The sequence below is a fragment of the Marmota flaviventris genome, chromosome 2, assembly GCF_047511675.1.
Source record: "Marmota flaviventris isolate mMarFla1 chromosome 2, mMarFla1.hap1, whole genome shotgun sequence".
In the NCBI taxonomy this organism is placed as follows: Eukaryota; Metazoa; Chordata; class Mammalia; order Rodentia; family Sciuridae; genus Marmota; species Marmota flaviventris.
This window is the reverse complement of record NC_092499.1, coordinates 174,611,422-174,623,774: the sequence shown is the minus strand read 5'-3', so window position 1 is coordinate 174,623,774 and position 12,353 is coordinate 174,611,422. Positions and strand designations below refer to the sequence as shown.

Here is a 12,353-nt window from a genome sequence, read left to right as displayed (position 1 = left end):
CTTCTAAGAGCAGCCCTAGGAGCCAACTGAGTGCATGCTGATACGTGGCTAAGAGGTCACTCAATCCTCCCAACTGGCAAATGAATAGCAAACCTGTCATTTTGGGCTCTCCCAACTGAGTGGGTGTGAAAAATCCAGCTTTTGTTCTTTCAGCTTATTAACAAGAATCACAGCCTAATGGGTTGCAGCGACTACTCATGGCTGCCCTGTGATGGTTCCACTTGTGTGGACGCAGGTGGGGAACAGAAATATGACGACAGAGACAGGCACTCTGCCAGGAGGAAGATGTCAATCATCACTTTATTAAGGCGCTGAGTGTCTGCCAGTCAAAGGAGGAGGCTGAGTCATGAGCTCCACAGCCCCCACCATGGTCAGTATGACCCTGAGACCCTCTTTGCTATCCATAGTCCATTGTGCTCCACTCACAAGGCTCTGCTAGAAAAGGGTATGGACAAGCAATTCAGGGAGCCCTCAGCATGGGTACTCCTGCCCCAGTGGGGTTGGCTTCAGCAGGCCCTGGGATCTGGTAGGGGAGTGGCAGGGAGGCACAGGAGGGTAGGGACATCCCCCATCCTTCCCAGCCAAGCCTATGGCTTTTTTATCCTGTTGCCACCTGAGCAGGAGTGGAGTGTTTCCCCACTTAGTCCCTGTGCAACACTATGAGGTGATAAAGCCCTGGAGAAAAAACAGGCACTCTGTGCCTGCCACCATCAAACTGCAGGAAAGCTGTGACTCTGCTCCTGCTCCCACTCTGCTCCTCCCAGCAAGTGCTTCTCAGGTTGAGGCTGGTCACTCAGAAGTGGACCCGCAGCACATCCTGGCTGGCAACTGGCTGCTGGCAGGCTGTGCATGTCATGGGCAGGGAGCGCTGCTTCTCAGCCAGGCAGGGTCGACATAGGAGGTGACCACAGGGCAGCTGGTACATGGGCTCCTTTTTGAAGTAGGAAGAAAATGTTCTTTTGCAGGAGGCACATTCAGGGCCTGCGATGCTCCCAGGCTGCTCTAAATCAGGAGAACAGGATAGAGTTAGGGAAGGCTATTCCTTGGCCCAGGCTCACTCTGAGAGTCTGGCTTTTTCCTTCCTTAGCCCACCTCTAACTAATCTGGGAGAAGAGGTGACAGGGTACTGGGTAAACTGGCAGGCCTCCTCTCTATAATCTCTGACCAAATCTCAAGATTCCTATGACTGTTCAAGATGAACTGGCCTCCGGGACCAACAAACAGGACCAGCCCTTACCCCTAGTTTCCCAGCAAGGTATACTCTCCTGAACAGGCACAAACTCATCCTCATAATTGCAAGAAAAGGTGAAATGTGACAAGAAAAGAGAAAAGCAGAAAGTGGGCAGTTAGAAGGTCACAAGAGGGACAGCTGAGATTTGCTTTCAGTCACCTTCCCAACACCTCAACCCTTATCCTGTACTACCCTGGCATCTAGGGCAGGCCTCCCAGGGGGCCTCCTGAAGCTCCAGCCACTCCTCCCCCTCCTCCCCCTCCCCAAGCTGCACCTGTGGTGCTCTTCCTTCCCTGAGGTCCTTGCCTGAGGAAGCTGCTCTTTATCCCCTACTCTAGGGAGAAGCAGGAGCTGGCCTCACCTGTCTTCCTTCAGGTCCACTTCTCCATTCCTAGCCACCACTTCATAGGGGACCCCCAAAGCATCTCAAACTTTGAAACTTCTTAAACCTTAAAGTTCTACTTTGAAAATTCTTAAACCTAGCCCCCCTCCCACTCCATCCACTTTCATCATTATAATCCCAGCTACTTGGCACATCTCTTCCTGCCTGGATCACTTTCCTCCAGACTTGTCCTGGACATCTATTCTCAGCCCCCATCCATACAAGAGCACAACCTGACTCCCATGCCTCTGCTTTACACCTCCTGGGAGTGCCCCCCACCTTCTGGCACAGTCAATCCCTTGTGTGGCCTATGCAGCCTCGTCTCCTTCACACCCACTCTCATTCTTTAGGATCCAGCAACTTCAAATCAGTTCTTTTCTGCATATTTTGCTATTGCTGGTCTCCTGACATTGTGCTTACTGTTCCCTCTGCTTGAAATGTCCTTATGACATGTGGCTCAGATCACACCCCTTTCAGGAAGCCAACCCTGAATGCCCCTCTCCTGTGCCTCTGGAGCTTTTCACAGTTGTTCTCACACATGCCTGTTTCCTCCCCTAGCTCTGGAAGCCCACATTCATGCTTCTCCTCAGTCCATTCTTGGGGCCTAGCAAAGCACTTCATGTGGCCCACATTCAGTAAGTATATGTTGAATGGATCTGACTTCTGCACAAAGGGACCAGACATCAAGATATGCACCTCAGCTCCTTGCACTGTGCACCCCAAACCTCACAGGGAAGTCCAAATTGCAAGGTGGTCTAAAGAGTGCTGCCCTACCTCAACATCCCTGAGGCTGTGGCCAAGAAAGAAGGGCCTGGCCTCCAGTGTTTTCATTAAACAACCTAAAAGAAGCAGTGTATGTCCTCTAAACAAACAGGCCAAGAATCCACAATGAGTTGAAATATTCCTTTTCTTAATGGTGAATCTCTAAAATGAAGGGGAAAGCAGAAAGGAGAAAGAATGCAGGGAGAAGGAATGAAGAAAGGAAGCAAAAGGCCCCAATTCTCTCTAGCACCAATGAGAAGTTCCATTGAAGGGTTTTAAAGGCCTAAAGCCCCAGGGGCAGTTTCAGAGACAGAAAACAAAAGTCACTAAGGAATAAAGAAAAGACACAGAGTGAGATGAGTGAACCACAGTGTGGCTTCAGATGAGATGGAGAGGAGGGGAGGCAGGGCTACAGCATGCAGACCTCAGAGACAGCAGGAGGCTAGGTTCTATTTTAAGTTCAATGGTATGCCATGGAAGGATTTTAAGAATGAAGCACAGTTGGTAGAGTGCTTGCCTCCCATGCACAAGGCCCTGGATTCAATTCTCAGCAACACCACCACAACAACAACAAAAAATGAAGCACAGTGATCCTGTTTACATTTTAATAAGATCCCTCTGACTCCTGTGAGGGTACTGAAATAGTGAGTAAGGGTGGCTGAGGGGAGCCAGCAGGGCTACTGCAGGGCTGGTGGAAAAGCAGCAGGAGTGGTGCCATGGTGGCAGTCAAGGGAAGCAGTGCACACAGGAATAATCTAAGAACTACTCTGGAGGAGTAATGAAGGAAATGTCAAGGTCAGGACACTGATGTTCATGTTAAAGGCCTGACACAGGTAGAATACACTGCTTTTTGCCCAGATGAGCTGATTGAGGGGTGGAGGGGAACTTTAGAGGGCAGATACCCATGAAAAGAAGTTGAGCAGCTGTAGGGAGACTGGGGGTCTGAATCCCAAGGAGAAGTAGGAGCTGCATGGAAGGGAAGGGAGCCTCAAACCTCCCTAGTACTCCAGATGTCATATGGGAGACTGGCTAGATGAGAAAAATAAAAAAGAAGAAACAAAACTCCCCAGGAGAGAATATTTAACATAACATCTTAGAAAGAAACACAGCAGAAGAGTAGCTAAGCCATGAGTCCACAGATTGACTAAGGGCTGCCTGAAGAAGGCCTTCTCTGTGAAGGTCAGTTTGCCAGGAAGCCTGTTACCTCCTCTTGGAGAAGGCAAACAAGCAGTGTTCTCCCCAGGCTGGAATTAAGGAAGGAGGGAGCTGGCTACACAGGTCCACAGAGCCCCCAGGGACAAGCCCAGCATTCTGTATAGGACAGGCCACCTGTTCTATGGCTCTGGGAAGATACAGGGGGGAGGGACCCAGGTTACCCGAGCTGGCGCCTGGCCTCCCAGCAGTGCTGCTCCCTCTTATGCCCAGGTGCTGGAGCTGTCCCCTGGTCAGTCGGGCTGTGAAGGAGGGCATGGAACCAAGGGTGGACATCAAGGCAATTTCCAAGCTTTGCGATAGCTTCTGCTCATGGGACACTGGATCTGTTGAGAGATGCAGAGACTACAACATCCAGAGGAAGTTCAGCAAAAACAAAACAAGTCACAAGTCCTTTGAGGGCTACAAAATAGCACCTTCAACTCTATAGACATACATAAATGTAAAAAAAAAAAAAACAAACTAAAAACCTTCCTACTATCTCTTAGGACTTTGATGACAGAACAGAGGGAGTCATAGGCCTGGAAACCCTGAAAGTTCCTCTCCATCCCTCATGACTTCAAGGCCTTGGGCTCTCTAGCTTCCTGTTCCTGAACAAAGTGCAGGACAGGCAGGGGCCACCTTGTGACTCCATGAGGAACTGCAGCACCCTTTCTAAAGGCCTCCCTGGAGTGCACCAAGAAAAGGACAAAGCTAACAAATACCAGGTTTGTACTCCTACGCCTCCTCCCATCTTCCTTCCCCAGCTGCCTTAGTCTTTGCCTTCCTCAACTTCTCCTACTGGGGCCCTCAACACCAGGCAGTGATACTTGCCTGAGTTCTAGGTGTTGTGTCCTCTTTCTCCTGGTAAGTAAAGCAGAGTGGACTAACCTTAGTCACTCTGACCAGATCATGATCTAGGTAAGTAAAGCAGAGTTAACTAACCTTAGTTATTCTCTCTGACTAGGTCATATCAGAAAGCCAAGATATAGGATGAGGGTGGGGGCAAGAGGGGTTTGGGGGACAGCTGCTCAAGAAAGGCCCCAGGGATCAGCCTGTTGTCAGAATTTGCAAGACTTCCCCAACTCAGGGAGTGGAATATTTTGTCAGGTTTGTAGAACATAGGACATCAACTTAGGGCCTTCAAGGACCACTAGTCCACATGGCTCTGTGTCACCAAGTCTGTCAAGGCCAACACCAGTGAAACTTCTACAGACAAGAGATGTAAGGACCTTGTTGCATCCCATTGTACCTCAGATGCTTCCAGGAATTCCTGGGGTCATGCCAAAGACACAAATGTAACCATTAAGCACATTCTCAGCATAGCCTTTTAGAAAAAGACAGGAAATTAAAAGAATAATAAGATTTGAACAGACAGAGTTTCATAAGGAAAAAAAGAAAAAAGAAAAAAAGCTGCCAAAGAAAGAGATTCCTCCAAAAGCAACAGGCACTAATCACTAAAGAGAGTCTACCAAAGATGCAAAGAGTAGATTATTCTGATACTATTAAATTGTTCCAGAATACAGAAAAGGAAAATTTCCAAATTCTTTTTATGAAGTAAAAAAATCCCTGATCATACAATCAATCAACAAGTACATGAAAAAATGCTCACCATCTCTAGCAGTCAGAGAAATGCAAATCAAAACCACCCTAAGATACCATCTCACTCCAGTAAGATTGGCAGCCATTATGAAGTCAAACAGCAACAAGTGCTGGCGAGGATGTGGGGAAAAGGGTACACTTGTACATTGCTGGTGGGACTGCAAATTGGTGCAGCCAATTTGGAAAGCAGTATGGAGATTTCTTGGAAAGCTGGGAATGGAACCACCATTTGACCCAGCTATTCCCCTTCTCAGTCTATTCCCTAAAGACCTAAAAAGAGCATGCTACAGAGACACTGCTACATCGATGTTCATAGCAGCACAATTCACAATAGCAAGACTGTGGAACCAACCTAGATGCCCTACAATAGATGAATGGATTAAAAAAATGTGGCATTTATACACAATGGAGTATTACTCTGCATTAAAAAATGACAAAATCATAGAATTTGCAGGGAAATGGATGGCATTAGAGCAGATTATGCTAAGTGAAGCTAGCCAATCCCTAAAAAACAAATGCCAAATGTCTTCTTTGATATAAGGAGAGTAACTGGGAACAGAGTAGGGACGAAGAGCATGAGAAGAAGATTAACATTAAACAGGGATGAGAGGTGGGAGGGAAAGGGAGAGAGAAGGGAAATTGCATGGAAATGGAAGGAGACCCTCAGGGTTATACAAAATTACATACAAGAGGAAGTGAGGGGAAAGGGAAAAATAATACAAGGGGGAGAAATGAATGACAGTAGAGGGGGTAGAGAGAGAAGAGGGGAGGGGAGGGGAGGGGGGATAGTAGAGGATAGGAAAGGCAGCAGAATACAACAGACACTAGTATGGCAACATGTAAATCAATGGATGTGTAACTGATATGATTCTGCAATCTGTATATGGGGTAAAAATGGGAGCTCATAACCCACTTGAATCAAAGTGTGAAATATGATATATCAAGAACTATGTAATGTTTTGAACAACCAACAATAAAAAATTAAAAAAAAAAATCCCTGATATCAAAGCCTGTCCAAACATAAATAACAAACTGGGAAAATATATTTTTAGCTTACATTAAGGTCAAAGGGCTAAACTTGATAAAATATAAAAAGTTCCTAGAGATAATTGGGAAACAATAACAACTGATTGAAAATGGGCAAGGAAATGGGCAGTCGATTCACAGAAAAGGAAACACAAATAGTTTTTTTTTTTTTAATTAGGAATGTTCAAGCTCACTAATAATAAGAGATATAAAAACTAAAGCAATCATAAGATACCATTTTTTTTTACCTATCAAAATAATAGCTCCTCAATAAATAATAGTTCCTCAATTCCACAACGTGTTAGTAAAGCTAAGAGGAATCTCATATCACTAGTGGAATGGTCGTGAGGGCAACTGGGCAATATCTATCAAGTCTACAGAAGAATATAACCCAGAAATGTGAATTCTATTATACTGTCCTACAGAGACAGCTGCAGTTGTAAAATTATATATGCACTAGGTTTATTCTGTGCAGCAAAAGTTCAGAAAATAACCTACCATCAAAAGGACAGGGTAAGACTGTTTCACTCTGTGTGTATACAATCTGCTTTTCAGTTTTTTAAAACTACATGAATACATTGCTTTTTTAAAAACAAAAGGTACTAAAGTTAGGCTTAGTTAAAATAGCACAGTGATAAAACAGCCTAAAGATTTATGGAATCACCTTTAAAACTCTTACCTAATCTTAGATGTTCCAAATCACTAATCTTTTGTTTCAATTTTGCAGTTCAAAAAACTTAGATTTTAATCTTTTTTCTAAGTTTTAAAACAACTTTTGCTCTAAATCATTCACACTGACCTAAAGATAAATGTCTACATTGAGGCACTAGAATTTCTGCTCATGCTGCCTAAGCTGAGAAGACTTTTTAAAATTTATACTTTTTCATCTCTCTCTTCTACTTTTACTAGAATTAAGTATATTACTTGTCAGTCTTATTTGGAACACATATAAATCACAATGGTCTTTCATGCAGAGCCCATTATGAACATGAACGGGGTTCATCAAAATGAAGGCCCCAAAACTAAGCCCAATAACTACATGAAGAGGGTGGTGGTGATTGATGGGGAAAGCAAAGCTTAAGCTGTTCAGCTGCAGAAAGGCTAAGCCTGCATCCCTGGTCCCAGAAATCACTGGCAATGCCCTGGGGAAGAAGTGGGAAGCCAGAAGGCTTAGATTTCATACTAAAGAACACTGCAATTGTTCAAGTACTTATTGACACCTGTTCTTCAGTACGACTTCTCTCTCCTAAAAGTAGGACCCTCCAACTTAGTTATTTTCTGCTTTTCTGTGTGCTCATGGCACCTCGTGGTGAGGTAAGGCAGGGAGGATATTAATGCACTTCCACCAGAGCTCCTCTGTGAAAATTCAAACACCCTAGAAGAGTCCACTGATACATGATGAACTGTAAAGACAGAAGATGGAAGACATGGTCTGCTTTGAGGGACTAGAGTCTCTTTTCCCAGAAGTTTTGACCAGAGGATTCAAGCCAGGAAAAACTTTTGGCCTGGTCAGAGCACACCAAGGGAGTCCAAGACAGGGAAACTCACAAGCAGGACCATTAGTAGATGAAGGAACAAAACACTGAGACAGAAGCCTGGAATAGAGAACCTCCCAGGCCTCCAGATTGTCTGTGGTCTGAAGACAGCTAAAGCTGAGGAACGCTCCAATGAAAATGAGCATAAAGAAGGTCAGGCCCTAGCCAGAAGAACTGAAGCTGGCAAAGCACAGGGCCAAGGGCCACAGTGCCATATGTCATCAGGAAGAACAGGGAGGCCATTGGGCCCTGGACACAAGACAACAAATTACCTGTTGAGCAGTCCATGTGCGTTAGGCCAAGCTCACTGGTGGTTTTCATTTTCTTGGAGGTGTGCTCTGAGGTAGTAGGTGAGACCAGAGGATTTGTGATAGTAAAACAGGAAGCATTCACACCAAAGCTACTGCCTGGGGTCTGCTCAGCCTGCTCTATCTTCCTTTTCCGTGAGGGCAGGGCAATGGACGAAGGGGTCACTGCCAAAGTAGTCTGAGCTCTCCCAAGTAGGTGACAGCCAGGGATGGAGTGCTGAAGCAGGAAATGATCAATCCTGGCCTTTAGGGAGGGGTGGGGCAGGGGCTGGGAGTGTGGAGTAAAGGCTACCCCAGTAAAAGGGTCACTGGGCACTCTGCCCCATGTAGCTTCACTGCGGTTACACTTTTCCAGTGTGCTCTGGTCAATGACCTTGCCTGAAGGTAGCAGCATGGGGCAAGGCATGATCTCCAGGGTGATGGGATCCAGGAACTCCTCGGGCACATCACCAACTGCCTGAGCCAATTCCTGCAGGCTAGAGGGGGCCTGTTGGGTCTCAGACTGGCTCCCAGAGTCACAGTCACTCTCCATGGGCAAAGCTGGAGTTTGCAAAGCCAAGTCCTGAGGCAGATTCTCTGAGGCCATCAGTAGGACACTGTCTATCACCTCCTGAGAGCAGGTCTTGGCTGGCTGACCCCACACTTCCAACCGCTTGATGCAAGGAATACCACTGCCTGTTACATGGGTGATACCAATCTTTAGGTGAGCCACGTGGCTAAGGGAAAGAGTCCCTTTATTCCAGAGCTCCTGGGCCATAACAGCAGGGGAGGGGAGTGTGATTTCCATTGGGCTAAAGGGTGGCCTGGCCTTGAAGCCCCTGTGGCTGAAAACCACTTGGCTCTGGTTTTTCAGTAAGACTTTGCCTACCAAGGTGAATGCCTCCTTGTCAGGAACAGATGGCTCAGCTGGGCCTGGGGTCTGGCACTCAGGTGTATTCCAAGAGGCTCTGCTGGATAAGGCAGATGTGTACATTTCCAGGCCAATGACATTCTGGCCTCCTCCAGCTGTGAGGTCTATGTTAATCCTACAGATTTCCACATTAAAGGGAAAGGAGACTGTCACGTAGATTGGTGGCTTAATGAAATACTCTGTCCTAAAACCATGGCTTCTCTTTGTGAGGTCTTCAGAGATGAGATTTTCTACTTCGTAACCATCAGCTGATATCTAGATTTAATGACAAATATGAGACATACTGATTCAAATGAAGATGCTGCTTTGCAAGAACTTGTCATTTCTAAGAAAACTAAATTGTGAAGTTCTTCATTTTAAAATTTCCCCTACTAAACTAAATTGTCCCAGTTTTTTTTTGCAAGTACCAGGATCAAGTCAAAGGCTGAAGGCAGCAATTGTGTTCGGCACTATAGCCCAATTATATAAAAATATAGACTATATATATATATATATAAAATAAAACTCTACCCAACCTACCCAAAACTTCCTGCAAAATAACATCTCTGAGAAGAGGAGGCAGGTATACTAGTGGTTTTTTTATTTCAGAGGATGAAAACACGCAGATTTAAAGGAAAACAAAAATGTGCCTTAAAGTTCTCAACTTATATTTGAATCCCACCAATTATAACAGTTTCCCTAGGAAGGCAAAATAAACAATCTGATTATAAATCTATAAATGATGACACTGGTTTAAAAAAAATGTATTCAGGAAAAAGGACCACAAAAGACTATGGACATTTAAAACAATAAATGGGTTTTGGTAGGGGTTTGTGATGACTTCTTCCCTTTTTTAATATTTCTAATACTTGTTAAAATTAATGGATATTTTAAGGCATTTTTGTCTGAAGGAGTCAGCCTAATAATTTGGGAATGTAAAACAGTATGCTGTATGCAGAAACTCTAAATTAGGGAAGGGGTTCAATTTTTTCCTTGCTGTTTCCTTATTCCTTGCTTTGTGCTGTGAATAGATATCTTCCTTGACACAAAAAGGGAAGAAGCTTAATTCAAATAATAAATAGCAAGAAATCCAAACAACAAATACAAAACATTACTTCTAGTATTAGAAATTAGCAAAAGAGCCAGATGTGATGGTGTAGGCCTGTAATCCCAGCGATTTGGGAGGCCAACACAGGAAGACTGCAAAACTCAAGGCCAGCCTCAGCAACTTAGAGAGACCTGATTCAAAAAATAAAAAGGGCTATAATCTAGTTCAGTGTTAAAGTGCCCCTGGATTCAATCCCCAGTACCAAATAAATAAATAAATAAATAAAATTAGCAAAAGAACAAAAGAATGGGGGTGGGGGGTAATTTCCACTTTTGCTTTGACTAAGGGTAGAACTGAAATTGACTGTTCTAGAGGGAAAAGACAATGAAGACAACCCCCCACAAAATGAATCACAGCTTACCTCATAATGGTGCTCTATGATTCCAGAGGTAAGCCTGCCCCATGCTCACCTAAATGCCCTTTGGAGGAATCAAAGGGCGAAAATATAATAAACCTGAATCAAGTCCTCATGTGCAAGGCAGGAAATGGGAAAACTCAGGAAAAATATGTGTTGTATATCTATGTATATGTATTTGTTTTGTTTACCTTGTTGCAGTGAATTCTTGGTTTAAATTGTGGGAGACAAAGATTTATGACCATCTTTGTGGCTGAAAGGATAGCTTCCAAGTATCAGAAACAGCCTTAAATAAAAAATAAAACTTGGTATTAGTCATACCAGTTAAAATTCAGTTCTAAACTTTCAAGAGTTCCTAAGAGAAGAGAAACAGGGTAACAACAAAAATTTCAATATACACATAACTCTCACAGACTATACTCACTCTCCTTATGTCCTACACATGATGCTGGGAAAAAATTAAATTAACCAATAAAAAAGTATGAAAGAAATTTCTAGTGTAGGATCCACAAGTTGGTAAAGTCTGACAGTTCTCTGGCCCAACAGACGTGCCAAAGATCCATTAGAGGCAAAGTCTGTTAAGTCTGCAGGAGGCTACCCACAGGAAAGGGACAGTCAAAAATGACTTGAGCTCAGAAAAAGAACAGAGGTTTAGAATGGAAAGGTCACAGAAAATAATCACAGTAATGTTAAGCATCTTTATTATTTAACATTTGTTAATACAAGTATATTTTCCTATTAAAACAGACAATTAGGGCTGGGGTTGTGGCTCAGTGGTAGAGCACTTGCCTCACATGTGTGAGGCACTGGGTTCAATTCTCAGCACCATGTATAAATAAATGAATAAAATAAAGGTCCATCAACAACTAAAAAAATATTTAAGAAAGAAAGAAAACAAAGACAATTAGAAGAGTTAAAAACATCATTATTGCCAGGGATGGTGGCATACACCTGTAATCCTAGCTATTCAGGAGGCTAAGGCAAGAAGAGACCAGCCTGGGAGTGAAAGCCTGCCTCAAAATGAAAAAATAAAAGGACTAGGGATGTAGTTCAGTGATAGACCACCCTTGGGTTTCAATACATAGTACCACACACAAAAAGAAAAAGAAACAAAACAATCATGATTGAGAAGACTGTTAGGATTTTTATTGGATTATACTGAATCTACAGAACAATTTAGGGAGCTATTATGACATTTTAATGAAATTCACGAGCATAGCACTTCTATTCATTTATTTAGGTTACACCAAATTTCTTTCTGATGAATTGCAATTTGGATGCCCTTTAAAAAAAACACTGAAACAATAACATGATCATAAATGACTGATGATGTTTACCAAGTGCTACGTGTCATGCCTTTTGTTAAATGCAAAATGTGTAGCATCTATCTCATTTCATCCTCACAGTAACCTTAGGTGGGTACTGATATCCTTATTGGGCAGATGGAAAAACTGAGGCCAAGGAGAAGTTAAGCTGAGTTTCAGATTCCAAAACTTCCCTTAGGCACTCTGTGGCCTATGTGGGCACCATTTGCCTTGAAGGATTTACCATGAAGTAATGTAGCTGAAAAGTAGATGTTAATGCCTTACAACTTTCTTCTTCTGTTACTTGGATCAAGATATGATATAATTGATTTAAAAAAACAATTTTCTAGACTTGAAATTAATGTGACTATGCCCTATTATGTACAAATGGGGAAACCTTGATTGTCCTTCCCAACTTGCGCTGGAACAGGCCTCAAACTGTTTTTTAAGGAAAATCTTAATGGATCCTTCACACTGGTACTTCAGAGGAAGTTTCTTGCCTGTATGGAGATAGGCTAGCCTACTAGTCAAGTGTAGTAGAGCAGAATGAAAACTTTAGCAGTTTAAGAGCTGACAGGTGGTAGTTCTGCATGCTAACACACACCAGCTCTGCTTACTGACATTTAACCATAGAGGCCTGAAGCAGCTAACGGGTAGCTT

The 12,353-nt window shown here is 43.6% G+C and overlaps 1 protein-coding gene across 7 annotated transcripts in view; it reads right to left on the bottom strand.

Moving 5' to 3' along the window:
- Positions 1 to 281: 281 nt before the first annotated feature.
- Positions 282 to 12,353, bottom strand: part of Ubox5 (U-box domain containing 5) — a 32,096-nt gene continuing 20,024 nt past the window's right edge. For 5 of the 7 annotated variants that reach the window (XM_027954564.2, XM_027954555.2, XM_071608799.1 and 2 more), the window contains exons 3-6: positions 10,581 to 10,675; positions 8,002 to 9,202; positions 3,752 to 3,913; positions 282 to 1,002 (exon numbers count right to left, since the gene is read on the bottom strand). In XM_027954564.2, the coding sequence (XP_027810365.1) occupies positions 794 to 1,002; positions 3,752 to 3,913; positions 8,002 to 9,202; positions 10,581 to 10,634 (1,626 nt within the window). In that variant the 5' untranslated portion in view covers positions 10,635 to 10,675 and the 3' untranslated portion in view covers positions 282 to 793. The remainder of the gene's footprint in view (positions 1,003 to 3,751; positions 3,914 to 8,001; positions 9,203 to 10,580; positions 10,676 to 12,353) is intronic. The other 2 variants (XM_071608801.1, XM_071608800.1) reach the window with 2 other exon arrangements.